The 26,997-nt window shown below is 38.6% G+C and overlaps 1 protein-coding gene across 4 annotated transcripts in view; it reads right to left on the minus strand.

Annotated features, from left to right (window-relative positions):
• The window catches only part of rapgef4a (Rap guanine nucleotide exchange factor 4a), a 50,798-nt gene that overhangs the window by 16,459 nt on the left and 7,342 nt on the right, over positions 1-26,997 (minus strand). Inside the window, exons 4-9 of one of the 4 annotated variants that reach the window (XM_063006639.1) lie at positions 25,478-25,624; positions 6,153-6,222; positions 5,094-5,158; positions 1,787-1,837; positions 1,589-1,695; positions 1,386-1,507 (exon numbers count right to left, since the gene is read on the minus strand). In XM_063006639.1, the coding sequence (XP_062862709.1) occupies positions 1,386-1,507; positions 1,589-1,695; positions 1,787-1,837; positions 5,094-5,158; positions 6,153-6,222; positions 25,478-25,624 (562 nt within the window). Of the gene's footprint in view, positions 1-1,385; positions 1,508-1,588; positions 1,696-1,786; positions 1,838-5,093; positions 5,159-6,152; positions 6,223-17,706; positions 17,723-23,791; positions 23,838-25,477; positions 25,625-26,997 lie in introns of those variants that run through there. The other 3 variants (XM_063006641.1, XM_063006642.1, XM_063006640.1) reach the window with 3 other exon arrangements.

A 26,997-nucleotide genomic window follows, 5' to 3' on the forward strand; every position in this document is an offset into this window, starting at 1 on the left:
TTCACATTACTGGATTTTAGTAATGATTAAATTGAACAGGGCTGCAGTCTGGCTGCTGTCTGAGTATATCAAGTCTAATGTAACACAATTATGAATTATATTTGGTTATACCTGATTAACTGTGGACAAGTACTTTTAAATGATGCTGCATAACTGTATTTTATGTTTACTCAGGTTGTCCTGTTGTATTAAATGTTTAAAAATCAGAAAAAAATCACTGTGTCTCAAAAGAGGAAATCATGATGAGAGAAATACTTTTTGACTGCACTGTATTTTAACAAATGCCAGCTGGAGCTTCAGCCATTATTTTGGATTTGTCCTGGAACTTCAAAGTCCCCTGACTTGGAACATCTTACTTGAAAAATCTGTGGGTAGATCTTAAACATTATGTGTATACAAGACAGAACAAGAATATCTAAGAAGTGTGTGTCCATTTGTTACCAGTAAATTAAATATACTGTAGTGTGTAACTAATTTAATTTAATTAATTTAATCTTTCATTTCATAATAAAGTATCTATCTATCTATCTATCTATCTATCTATCTATCTATCTATCTATCTATCTATCTATCTATCTATTTATCCATCCATCCATCTATGCTTCAAAGATCAAGTAATTAAGTGCAGAATTTAAAATTATGAAAAATAATTTTTAAAAATAATCATGTCAGCACCCAGGTGGCACAGCAGGATATTCCGCTAGCACACCAGCACCAAGATTCTGAACTCTTCGGTTCGAAAGTCGGCATTGCCACCGGTCGGCTGGGTGCCATTTAGCGTGCATAATTGGCAGTGCCTGCAGGGAGGGATGACCGGAATATGTGGATGGGGTCTTCAAACGCTGTGTAAGGACCCTGATTAGCAGATAGAGAGGCGCCTGTGCAGAGTGCATGGGTGTGTAAAAGGGTTCCATTAAGGGCTGCGTGCCCCCAGCAGCGGAAGACAAATTGACTACACTAAATTGGGAGAAAATGGGAGAAAAACGCATAAAATCATGTCATGTGGCCATGGGTACCCATACTTTTCTATAGAACTGTACAGAAACACACAAACCTGATGTGGCATTAGTAACATCAATCTGCATTAACTTGAACTAGATGTCTAATTAAATCTTAATGCATGTAAAGAGCAAGCTGTGTTAGATCTGGACTGGATTCAAACTCATGTGCCAACAGAGATCCATAAAGCCTGTATATTCGAGTAAAACATCTGCTCTGATGTTTTCAATTTTTAGAAAGTACAAAGTGTGAAATCCTTCATATTAAAAAAATCATATTGGTTATTCATTAGTAGAAAAAACATATAAATCAATTAATTTGTTAATAAAACAGACTAAAAGTGTAAAACCATCCATTTGACATTAACATTTTGGAGGGTGACTGACCATGGTTGAGTACGCCCTCCTCTAGCAACACCTGCCACATCCCAACAGCCTGAACTCTTGAGTGCACACACGAACCCAGCTGCATATGCCAATCAACCAGCTCTGTACCCACACAGCACCGCCTTCACACAACACAAAGAACACTTAGAACAAATGCTAAACATCAAGAAGGCTTAGAATCTGACTGCTCCTAAGATACGTACTTGTACATCTTCAGGTGGTACTTCCTGTCCCGAATCATGTGAGATGCTTGGGTGAGGATGACGTTCCTCAGTACTTTACCTGCTCTCAAGATCTTCTCGGATGGTACCTATAAATTCAGAAGTATCTGTATCACAAATAAACCAGTGGACACTGCACTTGGATTACCTCATAATCTATTGACAGGATAAATGTAGTACCTCTATGATAGATTTGAGATTGAGATGGGCAATGTTTTCATGAAATGATCTCTGAAAAATCGAACGTAAAAGAGACACTGAGCTTGATAAAAATGAAACATGATGGAGTAAACAAAAATATAAATTAACATAAAAATAAAATAAAGTAAATAAACAAGCATACAGGATAAACACATGCATTGAACTAAGATAGAAATTAACATATTAGTTGATTGAAAACACAAAATAACATTTAGCAGATTCATTATTTTAACTGCAGAAATCAAAATGTATTACATAGTAATAATATTCATGTGAGCCAGAAAAAATGCACTTAAGCTGCATTAAAATGCTGTTTGAAATATTTTAGGTGCAAGATTGCAGTCTCGAATGTCATTAATGTCTGACATAATATATGTACCACAGTATATCAACAAGATTCAAGTGTGATTAATGAATAAATGAGTAAAAAATTATGAATAAATACAAATTTTACCCATAGTTACCTTAAAATGGCCTTCAATGGCCTTTAATAGCCTCCTAATGGCCATTAGCCAATTAGGCTGTAAAGCAAATCAGAATCAGCTGTACAGATCAGAACTGATCCAAAAGCTCCCAGGTGGTGCAATGGGATATTCCACTGACGCACCAGCACCGAGTTTCTGAACTCCTGGGTTCGAGACTCGGTGTTGCCACCGGTCGGCTGGGCGCCATCTGGCGGGCATTATTGGCAGTGCCTGCAGCAAATAATAATTGGCCACCGTATCTGCAGGGTGGGGACCGGACTATATGTGGGTGGGTGGGTCTTCATACGCTGTGTAAGGACCCTGATTGGCAGAAGAGACTCGGACAGAAGGAAGCACGGACGAGATGCAAAATCTGGTGTCTGTCAGCAGCGGAAGACAAATTGGATGCGCTAAATCGGGAGGAAAAATGGGGAGAAAAATTCATTAAAAAAAAGAACTGATCCAAATTTGAAGGCTGTTTAAGGTAACTATAGGTAATTTTTTTTATTTATTCATTAGACAGTTCGTCATTAATCACACCTGAATCTTATTGAGATACTGTGGCAAGACCTTTAACAGCCAGTTCATGCCTGAAAACACTCCAATATTGATGAAATAAAACAATTCTGCAGAATAAAGTGGGGCAAAATTCCTCCACATTGATGTAAAACACTCATCACAAGTGATCGCAAACGTTTGACTGCTGTTGTTAATGCCAAGGGTAGCACAACCAGTTATTAGGTTTAGGGACTAATAGGTATACTTAGTCACAAATCTGATATAGGTTTTGAAATAGTGTTTATCTTGAATGGTTGTTCAAACGCTGCATTTTGTGCTTACTTGTGTATTTATCTTATATTAAAATTAGTTGGAAGATCTGAATGTGACAAAAAATAGAAGAAAAATAGAACACAAAAATCAGGTAATGTGTGTATTCCAATCATTTAGTCACAGAAGAAGAACAGTCAAGTTACATAAATCATTAAAGTCGCCAAATCATAAGGTAATGGTAAAAGGTAATGAACAAGTGGCTTAAGTATGTAGATGTCAACTCAGTGTGAAAGAATAAACCATTAGTATAGTGTTCAGAGGTTTTAAGTTTTTTCTTCCTCTACAGTAATTGCAATATTAAAGGCCATAATGGAACATTATGTGCTAAACAGCAGGCCATGGCTGCAGGAGATCGTCCGTCTGTCTCTTCCCACAGCCATCTCCTATTCACATGTCAGCTCATCACACTTTTAAAACACACTTATCTTCAATTATGCATAAAACCATACAACTGTTCTACATAAACACATTTAATAATGCATCACACTGTTTAAACATTGTCTACTGAATCTGATGAGTGCTTTTCTGATCTTTAAACAGATATATAGCTAGTATTCCTCATAGCTCATTTGAGAATGACCATTAAATAATTAATTTTATATTGTTTATTATTATTACATAAGCCAGTACCTGATTTCATATTGGAGAGGTGGGCAGATAACAATTATCTTAAAAACAAAAGTAAATATGGAACATTCATTACATCTAATAGAACATACGCACAACCATGGTGCTCCGTACCAGCATTTCATTTTATTTAATTTAGTTTATTTGTATAATTTGGAATGAACAGGTCATGTACATAGCAGATATAAGGCATTCACTCCGTTTTGTGTTTGATTAGACAATTCAGTGGCTGCATTCCAAACCACATACTTCAATGCCAACTAGCTAACAATACATAAGCAGGTCTTTCAAAAAGTTGTCTGCAAATTCATGCAAATTCACAATATTTGCAATTTAAAAATGTACCTAATCTTAAAGTATCTGGCTGCAGATGTCGTATGGCACAGTCTTACTAAAACTAAAACTCTTTGGGGAACTAATACATATTTCTACAGGTTTATTTCAACACTAGTTCCATAAATGTCTGAATAGTGTTTGCAAATCTGTTAAGTCTTAACAAGTGCAAACTTAATTTAGGGAAGTAATTTTTTGTACAAATATGTGAGTTGAAGGTATGTGAGTCTAGCTTTTTATCTCTTAACAGCTGTTTTTTGCATATCCACAATTGTAGAAACACATTAAAGATCTGATTAAAAATGTGCACACTATATGGCCAAAATTATGTGGACATGCATCTTAATTTTAAAGTTTTGATTCTTTAACAAAACCTGCTGCTAATGGGAGAGAGTAAAATCTATATTATAAAATAATTACATGATTCCAGCTGTGTCACCAGCTTGGGAAGGTGCCATTGTGAATAAAGATCGGTCCACAAAGACCAATGGTGTGAAGGGACTGTAGTTAGCTGCACTATATGTAGTTATAATTCTAACTCACTAACCTCACTAAGCACCTTTGGAATTCATTTGAACAAACACTCAAAGTTAAAGCCTAGACTCAAACATGCTCTTTCATGGAAAAATCCCACAGACACACTTCAGAATCTTGTAAAAAGATTTTTAAAAAGTGGAAGCTGTTACAGCCACAAAGGACAAGAAGCAAACAGTTTTAATATCCATTACATAAGAAATAGATTGTCCAATAAATTCATGGTCAAGTGTCCACATACCTATGGCCGTCTCAAGTATGTGATGAATAACAATATAACTGAGCTGAAATCCAGGTGGCTTTATCAGATATAGAATTTTGACAAAGGCATTATCAGGATTTACGCTTACAGAAACATAAAGTATGCTGTTTACACACATCTATATAGATTATACACTTACACTATTATAACAACCAACAAAATCTGACATTTAAAATATTGATTGTAGGTTTTGAAGAAAGGGAAAAATATGCTGTTAAAAGTTGTTTGTTTATACCTTGTTCAACTGTTTTGCCGCTGATCCTAGAGAATTGTCACCAAGGTTCTCTTTGTCAAGTGTTCCTATAAAACAAAATCATTGTTGTTGACAAATTAGGGATATGCACACATATACACTGATGAGCCAAAACATTAGGACCACTAGGCCTTTATGTCCTCTGACATTACAACCTGTCAGCAGTTCGTAGCTTATCCCTCGTTGATCCACTGACAATGGGCACTCCCACAGCTGCCTGTTAGTACCCCTTGTCGTTTAATCCAGCCACCCGGAATTAACAATTTGGCTTTTATTAAGGTCACTTCGGTCATTATGGTTGCACATATCTGCTGCATTTAACATGTGTACTACAACTCCCAAACATTTAATATATCCCTGAATGTGACACGCACAACTGTTGTCACTGCAGTGCTGAGAATGATCCACCACCCAAACAGAACCTGCTCTGTAGTGGTCCTGTGGGGGTCCTGACCATTGAAGAACAGGGTGAAAGCAGGCTAAAAAAGTATGTAGAAAAATAGATGGACTACAGTCAGTAATTGTAGAACTACAAAGTGCTTCTATATGGTAAGTGGAGCTGATAAAATGGACAGTGAGTGTAGAAACAAGGAGGTGGTTTTAATGTCATGGCTGATCAGTGTATATCCTCCTGCATTGTAATGGAAATCTTTGCTACACCAGTTTAAAACACAGCTGTTTTAGACTGTAGCTAAAGCCTAAAGAACAGCTATAAAATGCAGCCTGAATGAGAGCCAGCTACTGAGAGGTAATGGTAAGTGTGGGTGAGGAAGTGTGTAATCTGTAAGAGCACATCCTGAGGGAGGTCAGGAATGGAGGTCTGGTCATCAAGTAAGGTTACAAATGTTTAGAACATCCAGTTCTTTAATCTCTTAGTTCTCCCACAGCACATCCTTTATCCCATCTGAGACTCAACCCTTTTATACATATTGCTAAAAATGGTCTATTAGTGAAAAATAAAATAATCAAAGAAGAAAATACTTGTCAAAATTAAAATACTCCAAATTAAAGTACAGTTAAGAAAATACAGAGCAGACTCACTATCATTGGTCACACTCTCCATAACACCATACGGAGGGGCCAGGAGACCAGCCATGCACTGACGATACTTCTGCAGAGAAAACAACATACCACAAACAGTGTTTATTACTCAACAATGAACATTAACATCCATTAGCCATATGACAATGACATTACCCATACTATCTTATAAAAAGTTCTGTATGTGGATAAACTGCAGAATATCACAACTAATAAAATACTAGTAAAATACATAATCATTAACCATACAGTAGTCTGGTATTAAAGTACAGTTTTAAACATCTGTCCTGTCTGCCTACACTACACTGTGACTAATCCTGATCAGAGTCAAGAAAGGTTCCACCAGGAAAACATTGGGTGCAAGGCGAGGACATACCAAATGCATTTTAATGAACCAGACAGTTAGCTATTTGCTTGTTCAGTCAACCCAATGTTCATTATAGAGCAGCCAATCCACTGACTGAATGTTCAGGACAGATGACATCACATAGACACACATGACTTAAAGACCAGTTCTCTGCCATCTCTAAGTCACTTTCTCACATACCAAATTACCTCTGCATTAAACTAGTTGGAAAGCAGTGTGTGGGTAAGTGATGTGCTTGGCACTTAGTGCTGTTTTAAGTTTGGAAAAAGAGATGACATGGCTGGATAGTGTGGCATACTACTCATCCCGAAATGCTTACAATCCACTAACAGAACAGTTTGATTGCAATGATCCACAGAAAGTTCCTTGGAATTGGCTTGGTTTTACTGACCCAGGTGGACCAATTTTTCTTCCTCTCTACTGATGCCGATCCCCGCCCTGATTAAGGAGAGCAAGACTAACACACGCCCCCTCCGACACGTGTTCAGTATGTCACCTGCAAGGATCAGCTTTGTCTAGAGCCACACCCAGATCAACGCATTATTCCTCGACTCTGTGCAGGCACCATCAACCAGCCAGCAGAGGTCGTAATCACACCAGTTATGAGGTCCCTCTCCGGCTTCCCACCCTGTACAAACAACAGCCATCGCCATTGTTCATGTAGGCGCCCAGCCCAGCCGGATGGCAGAGCTGAGTTTCAGACTGACAAGTTCGAAATGTCAGCTCTGGTGTGCTAGCGTGTTTTACCGCTGCAACGCCTGAGTGCCAGGTGGACCAATTTTCAATCAATTCTATTTGCAATAGGTGGATTTTAACACTGAATGTGTACACAGTGACAATTGGGGGGGTTAACATTATAATATGTATGTATGTATGTGTGTGTGTATACTCATATACATACACACATAATGTCAGACACCCTGAAAGTAGACCATACCATTTCTTGTCTTGTCTGTCTGCCTTCACTCCCATTATTGGTCGTGTCTGCATTAAGTTTTGTTTAGAGTTACAGTTTAGCTAACCAAAGACACCTCCCCCCCAACTATTGTTCTTACCTCTTTTGGGAATGAAGGTTAATTAGGAGGGTCAGACGGTTGTGTATAGAAAAACACTGTTGCACGTGTAGGTTTGTGTTGATAGGATTTGTATTCACAGATGTCTGAATGGGCCTGGCAGATGGCTCAACGATACATTAGTGCAGTTATCAGAGGCTTCCAGCTAGAGGCAGAGGCAGAAAGTAGTGGTGATGTAATGGGTTTTATACTTAGGTTAATGGAAATGACAGAAGTCTCTAGTGGATGCAGCAGACTACAGACAGGTACATCAAAGAAGAAGTGACATACAGAGGACAAATAAGAGCAGGGTTCTCTTGCTGCTTGATTCAGAAATGTCAGATGTTTTTACATTTTCAAAGTGCAACCCAACCTGTTATTCTGCTACATTATCGTGGTCCTGGTCCAGGTAATTGGCAGCAATTGTTTGAGACAGCATTCATTTGCATTTTAGAGCTAGATGCTATTTCTGGGTCCTGAGTAAAATTTAAGTGGCCGTCTGATTGTTGGTCCACACCTGATTCTTACCAGTTAATGAAATTAATATTGATCATCATTTTAATCAATCAAAACATATCTTGAGGTTGCCCTTGTTCTGGATGACAACTGACAATAACCTCAACAAGTCCCACAGTGGTACTGCTGAGGACTGCTGCGAGTCCTTTTGAGCATTCAGGTACTGTTGAGCCAGCTGTGCTAAAGTTAGTCCATTCACAGGCTCATGCTCCTGGAGCAAGGTGCAGACATTTGCTTACAGGACCATCAACAACAGCTCTGACCTTCTTCTTACTGAGTAGTTCTGATTTAACCAAACAGCCATTCAGGCAGTGATAGGTGTGAACCTTTTCCTGAATCAGTGGTTGAATGTCTTAGAGGAGATGTCAAACTTCATGAGCAGTGCCTCCATCAGGTCGGTATATCAATGCATCTCATCCATGGCTGTACATGCCTCAAGGGCCTTGCCTAGCAATGGAACAAGTCTACAAGATTATTCCTCAGACTACCATCCCCAGGTTCCTGTCAGTGGTTCAAAACAAGTAAATGAGTAAATTGCAGTGTATGCTGATAAAATGGAGAAAAAAGTGTATGAACTGATGTAAAACTAGAGCAGGGGGTAAAATAAAGACAGGTAAAAGGAAACTAGTTTGTTCGTTTTATCACAAAATTATTTTATCAGGTTTTTTGTCCACTACATCGACATCAAGTTACATTTGCTTCCCATTACATCAGTGGTCCCCAACCACCGGGCCACGGACCAATACCGGTCCATGGGTCATTTATTACCCGGCTGCACAAAAAAAAAAATCTGAGATTGCTACAAGAGCAATACAATTTTGCTACAAGAGCAATTAAATTTTCAATACTTCAAATGTTCAATACTCTTCAGGTGTTATTGTCCCCAATCACCACTAGGTGGGAGCAGCAGCACGCCGGTCCGTGAAATTATATCTTATATGAAACCAGTCTGTGGTGCACAAAAGTCTGGGGACCGCTGCATTACATACTATTATTTATTTTAATGCAACTATCCCACTGTTATGATCAGCTACAACACAATTGATTAGCTATTCAGTCCCACCAGGATCTTGCTGCCTTGTTGCAAACAGACATTCTGCAGCTCACAACAAGTGCAGGACTCTTCATTTTAATAAAAGGTGAGCCATTGTGACAAAACTACAGATTTAATACAGTAAAAATGTAGTGAAAGCTAAGATTAAACCAGGAGATGATTGGCTCTGCTTTCTGATTGGAGGCAGTGGCATTCATGTCTATACTGCTAAACATGCAAAACTAGGTAATCATACACATCTGTAATCTGCTGGTGTATGAATGGGGCTAATTGGTGCCTCATTCATGCATATTTTGAGCACTGCTTTAACCGTTTATCTGCTCAAAGTCATAAAAGGATGCTAGGAAAAGTATTTAGATAAATTATTTTTTAATTTGTGGACAAAGTTTGGGACCTGCTAGTATGAAAAATTTTAACTGCCATGCCCTGTTTTTTGTATGTTTGTCTATACAGAACGCTTACTGGTAGGATCGTGGTCAAAAGCTGAAAAAAGAATAAGTCAGACAGATACATAAAGTATCTGTAAATATCTGTTATTTAAAATGTCATTTTATCATTAATAATCAATGTGAGTAATGACATACACGGATGGATCCATTAGTCAGTATCGACACCTGGGGCTGTACAGCAGGCTTTATGCTTCTCCCCCCCTGGGGACCACTTCCTCCAACAACAGAGTGTTATGTATGAGTGTTAATGTGGGTGGGGGTTACATATCATAAATATACTACCAGCTTAATTCCACAAGAGTTGAAACATGAGGTAAAATGCAAATAAAAAGAAGACAGTATTTAATTTTAATTAACAGAAAGAGGAAATATTTACTGTTGTATCCTGTTAACACTATAGACTTTTGTACATATCTGCTATGTGTCTCTAATTTCATGTCTACAAAGTTGAGACAGCAATATAAAAAAAAGTTGAGACACAGCAATACAAAACTGTAAAGTTTGTTAAATGATTAAAAACACCTTTTGCATAGGTAAACAGGTGAACAGGTAACAGCTAATGCTATCATGACTGGCAGTAAAGTCATTTACAGGCAAGAAGGGTCAAACTGAATAGTCCAACACGTCCAGTTTACGAATGCACTTAAAGCATGCTTGCGATGAATTCTTACCATCTACAGTCTATAACATGATTAAAAGATTTGTACAATCTGGAGAAATCAAGGCCAAAACTACATCATGTGACTTTACCGTAGACAGCATACGCTTAAATATATATAACTGTATATAATGAAAAGCTCTGCAATACTTCAGAAAACTGTTGTCATAAAACAGTTGATCACTGCACTAAAATGCACATTCTATTATACAAAGTGGAAGCTATATATCAAAAACATCCAGAAACACTGCCGAACTCTCTGGCTCAGGCCCATCAAAAATAGACTGACACAAGGTGAAACCTTAAAATGTTTTACACTGATCTTAAAACAATTATGAGCATGTTTTACGGGTGAAAGAGATAAACATCCTGAATGGTACCAACATAATTATGCCCGTCTGTGCAAAATATTAAAGAAGTATATACATTTTTGAAGCAACATGTGCTGCCATCTTTTCAGGGACGCCTCTGCTTGTTTCAGCAAGACATTGCCAAGCCACATTCTGCACATGTTATAACAGTGTGTCTTTGTAGTAAGAGAGTGAGGTGCTAGACTGGCCTGTCAGCACTCCAGACCTGTTGAAAGCACAGCATACAACAAGGGAGACTCCAGAATGTTGAACAGCTAAAGTGTAATATTAAGATAAAATGGAAAAATTCCAATACAATGAACTGGTGTCCCTAATACTCAAACGATTACAAATGGTTTTGTAATGATTTGAACATGCTGCAGCCATCAACTTTAGAACAAGCATGTGTATATACAAAAAACAACCAAGCTTATTAGTTTACATATCTAGACTTGTTCTTGTCAAGGATATTTTTATTTACTTTTTTTCTACTTTTCCTTCTGTCCTCCTTTTCTGTAATTCAGGTCTGTAAATACTGTCAGCAAATAACGTCTCCTACAATATCAAATCAAGTCACATGTAACGTTAAATATAATATAAATCAAATGAAAATATGCTATTTGTTCAAGCATTCAGAACAACAAAGAATTTTTTCACTTTTTGATTTTTATAGCTAAATCTTATTGATTTATTGATAAGATTGTCAGCTACTCTGGATTTTTGACTTTGCACAGCTACATATTCCACTACAGAAGATCAGTTTACTGCAACAGTGATTCAGTTTAATAATGCTACAGCCCATTAGTCCATTTACTTCAGAATTACACCCATTACAGCTTCACTAGGGAGACTAAAGCTTAGCACTTCGTAAACCAGCTAATGTAACAGTGATGGTAAAGCTTGTATACACTTGCAGGAACAAAAGTTTTAGAACCCTCATTTTTTGAAACCCTAAAATTTTGCATTAATGAAGAAAACACAAACAAAAAAAAAAGGACAATATTTGGTTTGCATCTTTGTGGATGTTGAGGTGGTTAGTTTTCTGTAGCCCCGTTTATGTTTTCACTACATTGCAGTTATCTATTGCAGTTGGGTTCTAAATATGATGCTTGTATTCTCTTACACCAGTGGAGAGTCTCCTTGACCAATCAACACTTCTACACTGTTTCTTACTCTTTCCGTACATTCAGCTTTGGTACGCTTGGTCCTTGGTCAAGAAGGGTAATTAAATTTACAAAATCTTGCTTTGAGAAACGTTCTCTTTGAGCTGTGACAATTCTGTCACAAAGTTTGGCACAAAGTGGTGAACCACGACCCATCTTTGTTTACAAACACTGAGCTTTTGGTGGATAATCATTTTTCAACCAATCATGATACCCTCACCTGTTACCAGTTCACCTGCTTATTGTTGAATGTTTCTATGTAGTAATTTGTAAATTCTATAAATCTTTCACTATTATTCTGCTCTTGTGTGTTGCAAGCATCAGATTCAAAATGTGACAGCCAAACCATCGTAATTTCTTGTTCTTTTATGCACTCTTCTGGAAATAGGGTTTAGAATTTCTAACCTTACAATTATGTTTTCCATTTATACATTTATACTTTCATTTAACAACATAATTATTGCACTGCTGCCACAATATTAATGATCTGTCCTGATAAAACAAACACATTCTGTATCAAAATGCTAGAAAAGCAGTTTGTCTGATTTGATTATAGTTATTGGTCTGATAAATTAATCGAAGTAAGGCAATATTTTTAAAACCCATCTTCTTCTAACTAAGGGTCATTAGTAAATGAAATGTAATCCATATGCCAAATGACCATTTTTTTTGTCTCAAACTAATTTGAGTGCTTTTATTCACTACGCAGATCATTTATATAATACCCTCATTACTGTTGACAAAGATCATCTTTTACTTTTACTTAAATCACTGTAGTGAATCCTGTGTGTACAAGAACAAGAACAATACAGCAAATGAAAAAGCATGAAAAGTATGTATATGGGCTGTTCTATCCATATTTACCTAATAGTGTAGGAGTTATAATGTTAAATTACACTTTATACAAATTCCATTAGTTAAAACTTGAAGTCCACAGATTTGGACTAAACCATCTGCCGAATACAAGCCCCACCAGACGATGCAACATAAATTAGCAATAGTAGTCCACATCTCCATGACAACCAGAGCCCTGTGTGCACAGGCATCAAAAAAAGTCTCCTGGTCCAACACATTAGCATCAGAGTTTTTATAAAGCAAGAAATGATCTTTACCACCTTGACCCAAAAGAGCAGTAAAAATAACTGTCATGTCATACGCCTGCCAACTCGGATACAGAGGGGAAATAAAGGAAATGAGAAGCAGGAAAGAGAAAATGCAATCTAGCTGTGTGATGGTGCAATCTGATATCATGACAAATCTGAATGAATTTAAATCAGTGAGTGTGAAGTGAGTTATCAGTGAGTTATGAATTACATTTTATTGCATTCATTAAAGCGCTTCATTGTGTTCAGGGTCACGGTGGGTCCAGTGGGTTCATGCTAGGAGCAAGCCGGAAATAGAACCTGGACCGGGTGACAATATATCAAAGGAAAAGACAGTCACATGTATGTATGTACTCACAGTAGACCACTTTCTGAATGTTTCTGGGAGGTTGGATAAAAATCTGAGTATTAAAGGAAACCCACTTACTGTTAGAACCTACAACTTCTTACAAATGCTGACAAAAAGGCCACTCAGGTGGTACAGCTGTAAAATACGCTAGCACACCAGAGCTGGGATTTCAAATAGCTCTGCCATCCGGCTGGGCGGCTATATGAACAACGATGGCTTGTTGTTCATACAGGGAGGGAGCTGGATAGGGACCTCATAATTGATGCAATTACAACTCTGCTGGCTGATTGATGGCGTCCGCACAGAGTAGAGGAATAATGCTGAACAGGGTGTGGCTCTCCGTGCACAAGGCTGATTGGCATGAGAACTTGCCTCGTGCAGGTGAAAAGATGCAGTCGGGTACTGCTCACGTGTCGGAAAGTGCGTGTGTCAGTTCGCTCTCCTCAATCAGGGGCTCTAAAGTATAAATTCGGGTCCCTGCAGGAATAATGGTGTATGGCACCCGATCTTACAGCTGTGGTGCTATGACAACATAAGAAAGGAAAAAAGTCTATCTGAAATTTATTGAAAATTATTATTAAAGCATTTCAGGGCACTTGAGTGGCACAAGAGTTGAATAGACTAGCCCACCACCTCTGAAACCCACATTTGGCCACGTCTCTAAGAAGGAAGGCTAGATGGGGATTTACCTTCTTGCCAGTGAAAAATCCACACCAACTGTCTGGTCTAAATGCCAACATGAGTGGTGGAGGAATATCGAGAGAGAGCAGCGTCTTAAAAAGTGCAACTGGTGAGTATACAGATGCAACTGGCTAGCTTGTGGTGCTACTTGGCCATCAAATTTGACAAGCATATTAACTGGCAGAGGTCTACAATTTGCACAGGGAAATTAAGTATATCCAAATTGGGACAATGCAAAAAAAAGGAAATTAAAAATAAAATAAGACACTGAGTTGTGCAAGTTGTGGATGTTGCAATTATAAGATGACTTTGGATGATGACTGGCTGATTTGTTTCCCATGGTGTATATCAGTACTGCTATATCCTAAATTAGTAGCTTTTAATAATTTATGATAGCAGTTAATAATTAATAGCAGTACAAAAAACAAAACCTGTTCTGAAACCAAGGGTTAAAGCTAATCCTTCTAAGATTTTTAACATTTATATATTGGGGGTAAAAGTCTATAGCCTAAGTATTTTTCAGAGTACACTTTATTTTTATTACAGTAACAATTAGGGATGTAACGATACACTCTGTCCACGATGCGATACGATTCACAATACTAGGTTCACGATACAATGTTTCCCGAACAAAATTAAATTGAAGACAAATTATGACAATATACTGTATATGTACTGTATATGTATATATGACAATATTCCTTTTATTATTAAAAAAAAATAAAAAATAAAAATAAAATACTACATTTGTGCTTTTCTTTTATTTATCTAAATAATAAATCCCCTTTTATTCTGAGGTGAGTACAAACTACGCCAAATAATGCTTATTGTGTAAAAAAACTTAAATAAAATGTTAAAACAAATCCCACATTATATAAATAAATGAATAATACAAATAAAGAAAGTATCCTCACATAAATAAATCTGGCTGGAAAATCCCCTACCTGGCAACTTTGTGAAGTGCCGTCAACCAGGCGAGGTCAGTAGCGCCAGTGCCTCTGCTGTTTAAAGTAAATATCGATTCATCTTAAATGAATAACCGATTCGAATCGTGGCACATGTGCACTGATTTTTAACTGTCTTGTGGTGCATCGTTACATCCCTAGTAACAATATATATCAGAAAATTGTAGTTTTTGCAGCAAAGTGGTGGAAAAGGTTGCTCATTATATTTTTCTGTGCAGTGTCTGCAGTAAAAAAAAATCTGATATAATAGTACCATAAACCAAATCCAAATCAAAGATTTACTTCTCTGATCTCCCTGCTCTGTTTCTTCCTAAATGGACACATACACTGATCAGCCATAACATTAAAACCACCTCGTTTCTACATTCACTGTCCATTTTATCAGCTCCTCTTACCATATAGAGACACTTTGAAGTTCTACAATTACTGACTGTAGTCCATCTGTTTTTCTACATACTTTTTTAGCCTGCTTTCACCCTGTTCTTCAATGGTCAGGACCCCCAAAGGACCACCACAGAGCAGGTATTATTTAGGTGGTGGATCATTCTTAGCACTGCAGTTACAATGACATGGTGGTGGTGTGTTAGTGTGTGTTGTGCTGGTATGAGTGGATCAGACACAGCAGCGCTGCTGGAGTTTTTAAATACCGTGTCCACTCACTGTCCATTCTATTAGACACTCCTACTTAGTTGTTTAGTAGTCATCTTCTAGACCTTCATCAGTGGTCACAGGACGCTGCCTACGGGGCGCTGTTGGCTGGATATATTTTTGGTTGGTGGACTATTCTCAGTCCAGCAGTGATAGTGAGGTGTTTAAAAACTCCATCAGCATTGGTGTGTCTGATCCACTCATACCAGCACAACACACACTAACACACCACCATCATGTCAGTGTCACTGCAGTGCTGAGAATGACCCACCACCCAAATAATACTTAAAATGTAGTGGTCCTGGGAGAGTCCCAAGCATGCAGAGAAACAGATGGACTACAGTCAGTAATGGTAGAACTAAAAATGGCTTCTATATGGTAAGTGAAGCCGATAAAATGGACAATGTGGGTAGAAACAAGGTGGTTTTAATGTTATGGCTGATCGGTGTACATACAGTGTATCACAAAAGTGAGTACACCCCTCACATTTCTGCAAATATTTTATTATATATTTTCATGGGACAACACTATAGAAATAAAACTTGGATATAACTTAGAGTAGTCAGTGTACAACTTGTATAGCAGTGTAGATTTACTGTCTTCTGAAAATAACTCAACACACAGCCATTAATGTCTAAATGGCTGGCAACATAAGTGAGTACACCCCACAGTGAACATGTCCAAATTGTGCCCAAAGTGTCAATATTTTGTGTGACCACCATTATTATCCAGCACTGCCTTAACCCTCCTGGGCATGGAATTCACCAGAGCTGCACAGGTTGCTACTGGAATCCTCTTCCACTCCTCCATGATGACATCACGGAGCTGGTGGATGTTAGACACCTTGAACTCCTCCACCTTCCACTTGAGGATGCGCCACAGGTGCTCAATTGGGTTTAGTCCATCACCTTTACCTTCAGCTTCCTCAGCAAGGCAGTTGTCATCTTGGAGGTTGTGTTTGGGGTTGTTATCCTGTTGGAAAACTGCCATGAGGCCCAGTTTTCGAAGGGAGGGGATCATGCTCGGTTTCAGAATGTCACAGTACATGTTGGAATTCATGTTTCCCTCAATGAACTGCAGCTCCCCAGTGACAGCAACACTCATGCAGCCCAAGACCATGATGCTACCACCACCATGCTTGACTGTAGGCAAGATACAGTTGTCTTGGTACTTCTCACCAGGGCGCCGCCACACATGCTGGACACCATCTGAGCCAAACAAGTTTATCTTGGTCTCGTCAGACCACAGGGCATTCCAGTAATCCATGTTCTTGGACTGCTTGTCTTCAGTAAACTGTTTGCTGGCTTTCTTGTGCGTCAGCTTCCTTCTGGGATGACGACCATGCAGACCGAGTTGATGCAGTGTGCGGCGTATGGTCTGAGCACTGACAGGCTGACCTCCCACGTCTTCAACCTCTGCAGCAATGCTGGCAGCACTCATGTGTCTATTTTTTAAAGCCAACCTCTGGATATGACGCCGAACACGTGGACTCAACTTCTTCGGTCGACTCTGGCGAAGCCTGTTCCGAGTGGAACCTGTCCTGGAAAACCGCTGTATGACCTTGGCCACCATGTTGTAGCTCAGTTTCAGGGTGTTAGCAATCTTCTTATAGCCCAGGCCATCTTTGTGGAGAGCAACAATTCTATTTCTCACATCCTCAGAGAGTTCTTTGCCATGAGGTGCCATGTTGAATATCCAGTGGCCAGTATGAGAGAATTGTACCCAAAACACCAAATTTAACAGCCCTGCTCCCCATTCACACCTGGGACCTTGACACATGACACCAGGGAGGGACAACGACACATTTGGGCACAATTTGGACACAATTTTGACATGTTCACTGTGGGGTATACTCACTTATGTTGCCAGCTATTTAGACATTAATGGCTGTGTGTTGAGTTATTTTCAGAAGACAGTAAATCTACACTGCTATACAAGCTGTACACTGACTACTCTAAGTTATATCCAAGTTTCATGTCTATAGTGTTGTCCCATGAAAAGATATAATGAAATATTTGCAGAAATGTGAGGGGTGTACTCACTTTTGTGATACACTGTACATAACAAAGTACTTGCAGTGTAACCCACAACTTAAACCTATCATTTCTTGCAATTTGATGAACTAAATTCTATTAAAATCATTTTGAAGACACTAACTTGAGTATATAAATCTATAAGCCACACAAAAGAGGAACTCACCTAGAGTACAGTAAGCTCCATGGGTGTAGTGATATGAAAGCAGTCTTTGCTGTTGCTCTTCTCTCTCAGCATGTTATCCACTCACAGTTTCTATCACAAACTGAACCTTTACCAAACACTCACACTATTCTCAGACTCTCCCGGTACTGAATCATGCGTGTGTGTGTGTGTGTGTGTGTGTGGAAGCTCCTGAGGGTGGAAGTGTAGTGAGCGGACAGCAGAATGCCCCTGTGTGAGAGAGAGAGAGAGAGAGAGAGAGAGAGAGACGGACGGAGCCTCGTTATTTGCTCCGGGGTCCCAGTGAGTGCCGAGCACAAGCGCTCTGTGTGTGTATGTGTGTGTGAGTGTGTGTGGCATGGTCTAGATCAGAGCAGGACAGTGAATAATCATCAGAGCATGATGATGATTGGAGTATGCTAATTGCTTAGCAACCACTCCAGTCTCAGGGAGGGGTCAGTCACCGGTCCAGCCCAGCATCTCTCTCTCTCTCTCTCTCTCTCTCATTCTCTCTCTGTCTCTCTCTCTCACAGACACACACTCACACACACTATCTTCCACGCTTTATTGTATGTAATCTACAGTTTTTTCAGATCTGCTGTAGTTCATAAGTGTACTTAAAGATGCAGTGCATACCTGCCAGCAGAACCAGGAGGACCCTGTAGTGTAAAACACACATTTTCATATTTTAGACAAAATGCTACCTTAAAAGCTGTTAATAATTAATTGACTAACTGACATAATTGAGTATAGACTGTAAACTAAATGTCCAGCTAAGGTTTGTTGCTGATTACATGGACACAGAAGTTTGGACAAGCTAAGGCTTGTTTCTTGCATGACAGCATTTAAGCTTTAGGATGCAAAGCTTGCTTGACTGGAAACAGTATCACCCATGGTCAGTGGTCAGGACTCTCCCAGGACCATTGCAGAGTAGGTATTATTTGGGTGGTAGATCATTCTCAGCACTGCAGTGACACTGACATGGTGGTGGTGTGTTAGTGTGTGTTGTGCTGGTATGAGTGGATAAGACACAGCAGCGCTTATGGAGTTTTTTTTAAACACCTCACTGTCCCTGCTGGACTAAGAATAGTCCACCAACCAAAAATATATCCAGCCAACAGTGCCCCATGGGCAGCGTCCTGTGACCACTGATGAAGATCTAAAAGATGACCAACTCAAACAGCAGCAATAGATGAGTGATTGTCTCTGACTTTACACCTACAAGGTGGACCAACTAGGTATGAGTGTCTAATAGAGTGGACAGTGAGTGGACACAGTATTTAAAAACTCCAGCAGCGCTACTGTGTCTGATCCACTCATACCAGCAACACACACTAACACACCACCACCATGTCAGTGTCACTGCAGTGCTGAGAATGATCCACCATCTAAATAATAGCTGCTCTGTGGTGGTCCTGTGGGGGTCCTGACCATTGAAGAACAGGGTGAAAGCAGGCTAAAACGGTATGTAGAGAAGCATATGGACTACGGTCAGTAATTGTAGAACAACATAGTGCTTCTATATGGTAAGTGGAGCTGATAAAATGGACAGTGAGTGTAGAAACAGGGAGGTGGTTTTAATGTTATGGCTGATCAGTGTATATTTATAGTATGTGGCTATTGTACGTCAAGCATTTGTTAAGGCAGGCAACTGTGGTACATACTTAATGTAAAAGTGGTTCAGAATAAAAACACAAAAACAAAAGCTGAATCATGGCCTTGAGCAGAGATGCTGCGAGAGAAATGTTGGTGTGGTACAGCTACAGTGGACATGGTTTTCCTGCTGGCTGCACACGCTATCTAAAACGCTCATTCGCTTGCATTAAAGCTTCACTTTGCCTCTCTAAAGGTTTTATGGCTTACAGGGCCATGTGGCTTCAAAGGGGGGGCTTTTATTCAAAGACAACCTAATAAACAATCAGATGCCGCCAGCTTTGAAATAGAAATGTGCCATCTAAACAGGTGCTGCTGGTTTTTGTCAGAGCCCCTTTCTTTTCCTACACAGGGTGCATTTTGTGCATGCATGTTTGTGTGGCTCTTTACATGAATGAATGAATTTGTGTCCTTTTCCTTGATCACCGGACTATTTCCAATTATAAATGTGCATTGATCACTGTGTGGACACTGCCTGAAGCTTCTGTCAGAATTACATCTATTATATTACGGTTGCACAGATATTTTCTGTGTAGGTGGGCAAACAGGTAGGTGAAAATGTAAAAGTCTCTTCAGAAAGTATTGAGCCAAAATGAGCTCTAAACAGCTTAAATGCACCATAGCAAAGATTCTAAAATCTTAGGAACTGTATTGTAAAGGTGTAACACAACTCGGTTGGTGTTTTGATGTGTTATGATTTGGTGACGGTGAGCTTTTCACAAGATTTTGTAATGTGCCTCTGGGACATTTTTGGTTTAGCCCATTTCTGTGCTGCTGCCATTAGAGAGATCGGCAACGGAAATGAGATTTATTGTTTGTGAGTCTTATGATTGCTTACTGGAAGCTGGATTCTGTGCCAATAATTTATTTTGGGATAAATAAAATATCTATCCATCCATCCATCCACCCATCGATCTATGTATCTATCTATGTATCTATCCATCCATCCATCCATCCATCCATCTATGTATCTATCTATCTATGTATTTATCTATCTATCTATCCATCCATCCATCCATCCATCCATCCATCCATCCATCCATCCATCTATGTATTTATCTATGTATCTATCTATCCATCTATCTATGTATCCATCCATCCATCCATCCATCCATCCATCCATCCATCTATCTATTTATCTAAGTATCTATCTATCCATCTATCTATGTATCTATCCATCCATCCATCTACCTTTCTATATATCTTGTCCATTCAGACAATAGAGTCAGAAACTATTGGATAAGAAGGCCTGGCTTGCAATTGATAATCCAATTCGTCAGGATCAGGTTAGGGCTGGTCAGGCTACCACAATGAACTCTACCTCGCTTTGTCCACAGGCTCACAGTTAAGCTGGAACAGAAAGGAGCCCTCCCCAAACTTTTACCAGTGGCATATCATTTATTTTATTCACCTGTTACAAATGAGTGTGGATAAACACCTGCACCATACAGTGGTCATATAGTGTATATCAAAACTGGGTTATATTGGTATTGATTGTACAGCTGTTGTTAAATATTCTTAATACTTTTTATTGTTACTTTTAAATGGGGAAATAAATGATTTATTAAGACCTCAAGTCTAGTGTCTTTTTTTGGGAATGAGATTACAAATCAGCCCTCCTTGTCAACAATTAGTGCCTGACCCCACAAATGACTTTTTGACTAAATCAACCGCTGCCACTTTTCAAACTGGAGCTTATGCAATTCCATGCTTCAAGATGGGTGCTGAACACCGTTATGAACTCACCAAGATTGGTTAGTGCATTTAATGCATTGATAAACTCTCTTGGACTCCTGACTACAGATGGTTATGACATCATAAGCCAAAACTCGTGATTTTTGGATGACGAGTCGAACACAGAAGTGAATGATGGAGCATAGTTTTGACACATAACATAAAAATGAATTGTTGCTTGGGGTCCATTAAGCCATTCTTCTTGTGTCTTGTAGAGCTGAGTTTTTTTAACCCAAGATTGTTAAGGATGGCATGTGTTTTTTTATTTGTGTGCATGTTGTGTGGACTGATATTAACTTTAAGATAGTGAATCACTTCCTGTTTTTTATAATTTAAAGGCAAATCAGGAGAAGCCTAAAGCAACATGACCTGATCATGCAACCATCAGCAACCATTACTCCTTCCACTGTTTTATAAAGAAGCCAGTGTTACTAGCGTTGCATTATCCATAGAAACTGAGATAATAAGGACATTGTTCTGATAGGCGCATGTGTGTTGGTATAAAAACAGCAGTGTGAGCATCCTGACTTGTGTGGGTGGTACGGCAACACCATTAAACTGGCCAAGCTAAAGGGCAGTGAACACACATTTAAACACAGTGTCTCTTTCATTTCCTATATTAGTCAACTTTCCTTGTTGTTCAGCCATAATTAACCTAACACAGACAGACATGCAGACATCTACATGTTTTAATGGATCCAACTGTGCAAAGATCTCCAACATACACACTTATTGAAGGAACTCATTTAAGTTTCTTTCAAACTGAGAAAAAATAGCAAACTCATTTATTAAAACCTTGTAACAGGAGTCCAGGGGTCATTTTGTAAAAACTTTCAGCACTCTCCAAAGCCTCTGTCAGCACAACGTTTAAAGGCATTCATATTCCTCCTGTCCCACTTTATTGTCTTGCTTTCACTTTCACAAAGAACCGCAGAGAACCGCTGGAGCCTATCCCAGCTTTTCAATGGGCGCAAGACACACAGTAACACCCTGGACGGAGGCAGGGCACACACACATACACACACACATACACACACCCATTCACCTAAAGGCCAATTTAGTGTCTCCAATTAACCTGACTGCATGTTTTTGGACTGTGGGAGGAAACCCCACGCAGACACGGGGAGAACATGCAAACTCCGCACAGAAAGGACCCGGACCGCCACGCCTGGGGATCGAACCCAGGACCTTCTTGCTGTAAGGTGACAGTGCTACCCACTCAGCCACCGTGCCGCAACTATTATTTCAATTTAAGTTTTTTATGTTAAATAAAGAAAGAATACTGATAAAACTCTCTCTCTCTGTGTGTGTGTGTGTGTGTGTGTGTGTGTGTGTGTGTGTGTGTGTGTGTGTGTGTGTGTGTGTGTGTGTGTGTGTGTTTAAAGGAATTCTGAGAAGCTGAGAAGACAATGTGATAGGGGTAGTGTTAAATTGCATCAAATCATTAGTTGAGGCTTCCTGTTGTCAGACGTGCACACACTCAGCAGTTCACATTGTTCTGAGTTGTAATGAATTGCTTTAACTGGTTAAATGCTAAAACACTATCTACATTTACTGAGCAGCAAATATCTGAATAATATAACAAAGAAAGCAAAGTTCTACTGACAAAAAACATAAACACAACCGTATAACTACAATCTACATATAAATATCTACACTGCAGGACTGCAACATCATTTTCCTGCTATTATTATTAAATCTTACATCCTTAAATATTTCTAGCGGACATGACTTGTGAAGTTATAAATGCTATAAACAAATCTTTAACAATACTCTGTTTACACTTGGTCATTCATGCTTCCTAAGTACAAAAATAGAAGGAATGACAAAAAATGCCCTGCAAAGCGTCCTGTGATAAGCAAATAACAGAAGAGACACCATGACGCAAAGCCAAATCTGTTATTTCCCTAGGAAACAGGATACCTAACTTCCTTATACCATGGCCACCTAGCAGTTTTTAAAAACATAAGTTTTTTATATAAGCTTAATGATATCTACATAATATAAAACATAACCAGAATATTTTACTTACAACATTTATAGTTATTTTACATTGTTATCCACTAACACTATTATTAACTAACATTAACTAACATTATTGTGTACTGTATAGTGTTTAGGTTGCAGTTTATTTTCACACACTGTGGCCAATAAATAAATAAATGATGTCTGCATGATTTGCATTAATCATTGTAAAGTGTAATATGATGTAATAATGTTAGTTTGATATATACAAATGATGACATAACAATATAGGCAGTCTGTTATCAAATCTTGATTGATTTTCTTCAAGAGCATTTTATTAAATAGTGTACTTAATATTTGTGTCCATATGAAACCACACATAATAAGGGCATGAATGCCACTGTACAAAAATGTGACTTTAAAGCCTCTTCTATTTTTATTATGAAACAGTTGAATATATTGTATGGTATTGGTTGTTTTTATAGTTTACTCAATAAGGCAACAGTTGTGCATTGGACTAATAAGTAAAGTTTTAGATAATTTGCTTAATAGGAATAGGAACTAGAAAAACATCCAAAACCTAAAATTAAATGACAATGATGTCCATCATTTACTCAGTCTAATGCCAAAATAATGTTCTACTAAGATAACAATTAACAATAAACTGACAATTAAATAGAATAAAGTATACAGCCAAGAAAAAGAAGACACCAAAAAGTCAAATTAAAGCTTTTACCTTACACAAACCAGTCAAAAGAGCAGAAGCGTTTCTGTTACCCCACAAATCTTACTTTCCTGTTATCCACAGCAGACACGCTTATCCAAAACAATGTGCATTCTACAACTGTAATACCAAGGGAATGACCAGTCTCCACAGAGAGACAGCTCCCTGTCCCAAAGGAAACCACTCAGACATCACTGTCCTCTAGGATATTATTTAGACCCCCTTAGTTGTGCCTGGCCTAAAGCTTTAGGAGACATTCCCCGGGTCACTGATCTCCTCACACGCTCTGATAAACTTTTGTGTCAACATTTTAAAGTATGTTTGGGGAAAAGTACATAAAGTAAAACATGATTCCCGGCAGACCAGAGATTGTATCCAGCTTAAGAACTGTTTTGTGCATGTCCACGTTTACTGTACTCAAGGTCCAAAAGGACTCAAGTCTGGTAGGTTTAAAACACACTTAGTGATCTTATTCAAGTGAATACTTTGTAAAATTTCATAACCTCATTATTCTCCATGCAGAAAAACATGCAGATTTATAGCACTGAATTGCTTATTGATTTATGTTTGCTTAGTTTAAAATCAATACACCGACCAGGCATAACATTATGAATTATGAATAACACTGATTATCTCTTCATCATGGCACCTGTTAGTGGGTGGGATATATTAGGCAGCAAGTGAACATTTTATCCTCGAAGTTGATGTGTTAGAAGCAGGAAAAATGGGCAAGCATAAAGATTTGAGCGAGTCTGACAAGGGCCAAATTGTAATGACTAGACGACTGGGTCAGAGCATCTCCAAAACTGCAGCTCTTGTGGGGTGTTCTCGGTCTGCAGTGGTCAGTATCTATCAAAAGTGGTCCAAGGAAGGAACAGTGGTAAACCGATGACAGGGTCATGGGTGGCCAAGGCTCATTGATGCACGTGGGGAGCGAAGGCTGGTGTGGTCCAATCTAACAGACGAGCTACTGTAGCTCACATTGCTGAAGAAGTTACTGCTGGTTCTGATAGAAAGGTGTCAAAATACACAAAGCATCGCAGTTTGTTGTGTACGGGGCAGCAAAAGGGGGACCAACACAATATTAGGAAGGTGGTCATAATGTTATGCCTAATCGGTGTATTGAGATCATAACGTTTAGCATCAGTTTGATTTTAATTTTATTCATTTATAAAACGTTTTATTGTATACTTTATGTTTTTCCTGGTGTGCATTCAGTAAACATGTTTTCTAGTGAAAGCAGGTTTTTAAGGTTTGATATTAATCTTTTTTTTAACATTTTAATATAGTCAAAAGTGACTTTGCAGTTATATTACATTAGGAAAGAGACCATAACAAAGACAAAACTAGACCAGGACAAATGCTTTGCTAAACCCATGAAGGAAATCTGAATTACTAATGTACACAAAGCTTGGCGAGAGGACAAATCAGTATTTTACCAAACGCTGCCCCCTGCTGGTCCGTGATCACAAACGCATCACTGCATCAATCTATCAACCACTGCATGTTGAGACAAAATATTTCTGTGCCTGAACGTTAAAAAATAAATAACATTAACTACAATGACTGTACATTGTACACCATTCAAAAGTGTACTATTATGACTTATATATAACTAATCCACATGCATAACAATATGTATGTAGGTACAGTATATGTAACAGATACAGCACGGTAGCTCAGTGAGGGCTCTCTTACCTCCCACAGGCTTCTAAACTCCCTCTGCTCAATGCGCAGCAGCTCACAGAACTCTCGGGTTACAATAGTGGCATGACGTGGCGTATTGTCCAGAACCGACTCCCCGAATGCTGTGTCGATGCCCAGCGTGCAAATGGTGACTGCATCCTTAATGAAACAGAGAACAGAAAGAAACAAGTTGAGTACAGTTGAGTCTTAATGCTCAAACACTTATGGGCCGTGAATACAAACACAAAGCTCTAATGATGCTTTCCGACTCCAGCCTCTCCAGGAGGTAATATAACGTCTTAAATCTGTGCGAGGTTAAAAAGGACGAAGAGGTAATGTGCCACTTAAACCACCTCCACAATGACCAGAGAGAAAGAGTAAGAAGCTTACTTAGCAAAAAAAACATCAAAGTATTAATTATTTATTACTGGATGTATCATGACACTTTGTACTTCTAAATCTAGTCTAAGCTCTATTAGAAAATATATATAACTGAAAAAATGCAAAACATAGTGTGAGTGAAAAGCCCACCAGTTTAAAAATATTTTTCAAAATATACTTGCAATAAATTAAGAGAATTCAGGACATTGTTAAAAAAAGAAAAAAAAATGTATTTAACCTAAATTAAACGTATTTCGGATTTAATTGACAAAATCTGGAAAACTGAATGTCCGATCCGATTGTTTAAAATTCCTGTGAGAAATGTACCATGACCAGTAGTTCAGTAATTGTCTGCTAGCTGGTGCCTATCTCTCTGTTTACGTGAGTGATAGGCTTTATTTTGTCGGGAGGCTCGCTTTGTTCTCGCCTTTTCTTGAGGTTTTATGCTCAGTTGTTGCAAGTTCTAGGACTTAGTTATGCACCAGCCCTGCTCTAGTAGCCACCAGCAATGCTTCAAACTTAGAATAATAGATACTTTGAGTCTCCACTATACAATCACAGCAAAAAAACATCACCTCCACCACACAAGGTAAATGTTTGTTTGTTTGTTTATTAGGATTTTAACGTCATTTTTTTACACTTTGGTTACATTCATGACTGACAATTTAGCATCTCCAATTCACGTCACTTGCCGTGAGGAAACCCACACAGACACGGGGAGAACATGCAAACGTCACACAGAAAAGAACCCGGACCGCCCCATCTGGGGGTCAAACCCAGGACCTTCTTGCTGTGAGGTGACACTGCTACCCACTTAGCCACCCAAGAGTGTGTTGTGTGTAGTGGAATTTATTATTTCATCACACTATATATACAGTGATTTATTCTGTTGTGAGATTGTGAACACTTGACTCTACTACATAGATATCTACTGCTGTTTAGATGTAGTTCTGGGGTCTTTTGTGTTCCTGTTAGAATTTTAAAGCAGCTGCTTGACTTTTGTTGATCTGTTACATATTGCTTGACCTGGTTTGCTAAATCTATAAAGCACCATGCTGCCCAGATATTTCTGTGTAAACAATTTCTTTTAATAATTTAACCACAAAAATAATATCTGTTGATGCATGCTCAATAATCCAGGTACACAAATC

The sequence above is a fragment of the Trichomycterus rosablanca genome, chromosome 12, assembly GCF_030014385.1.
Source record: "Trichomycterus rosablanca isolate fTriRos1 chromosome 12, fTriRos1.hap1, whole genome shotgun sequence".
NCBI classification, from domain to species: domain Eukaryota; kingdom Metazoa; phylum Chordata; class Actinopteri; order Siluriformes; family Trichomycteridae; genus Trichomycterus; species Trichomycterus rosablanca.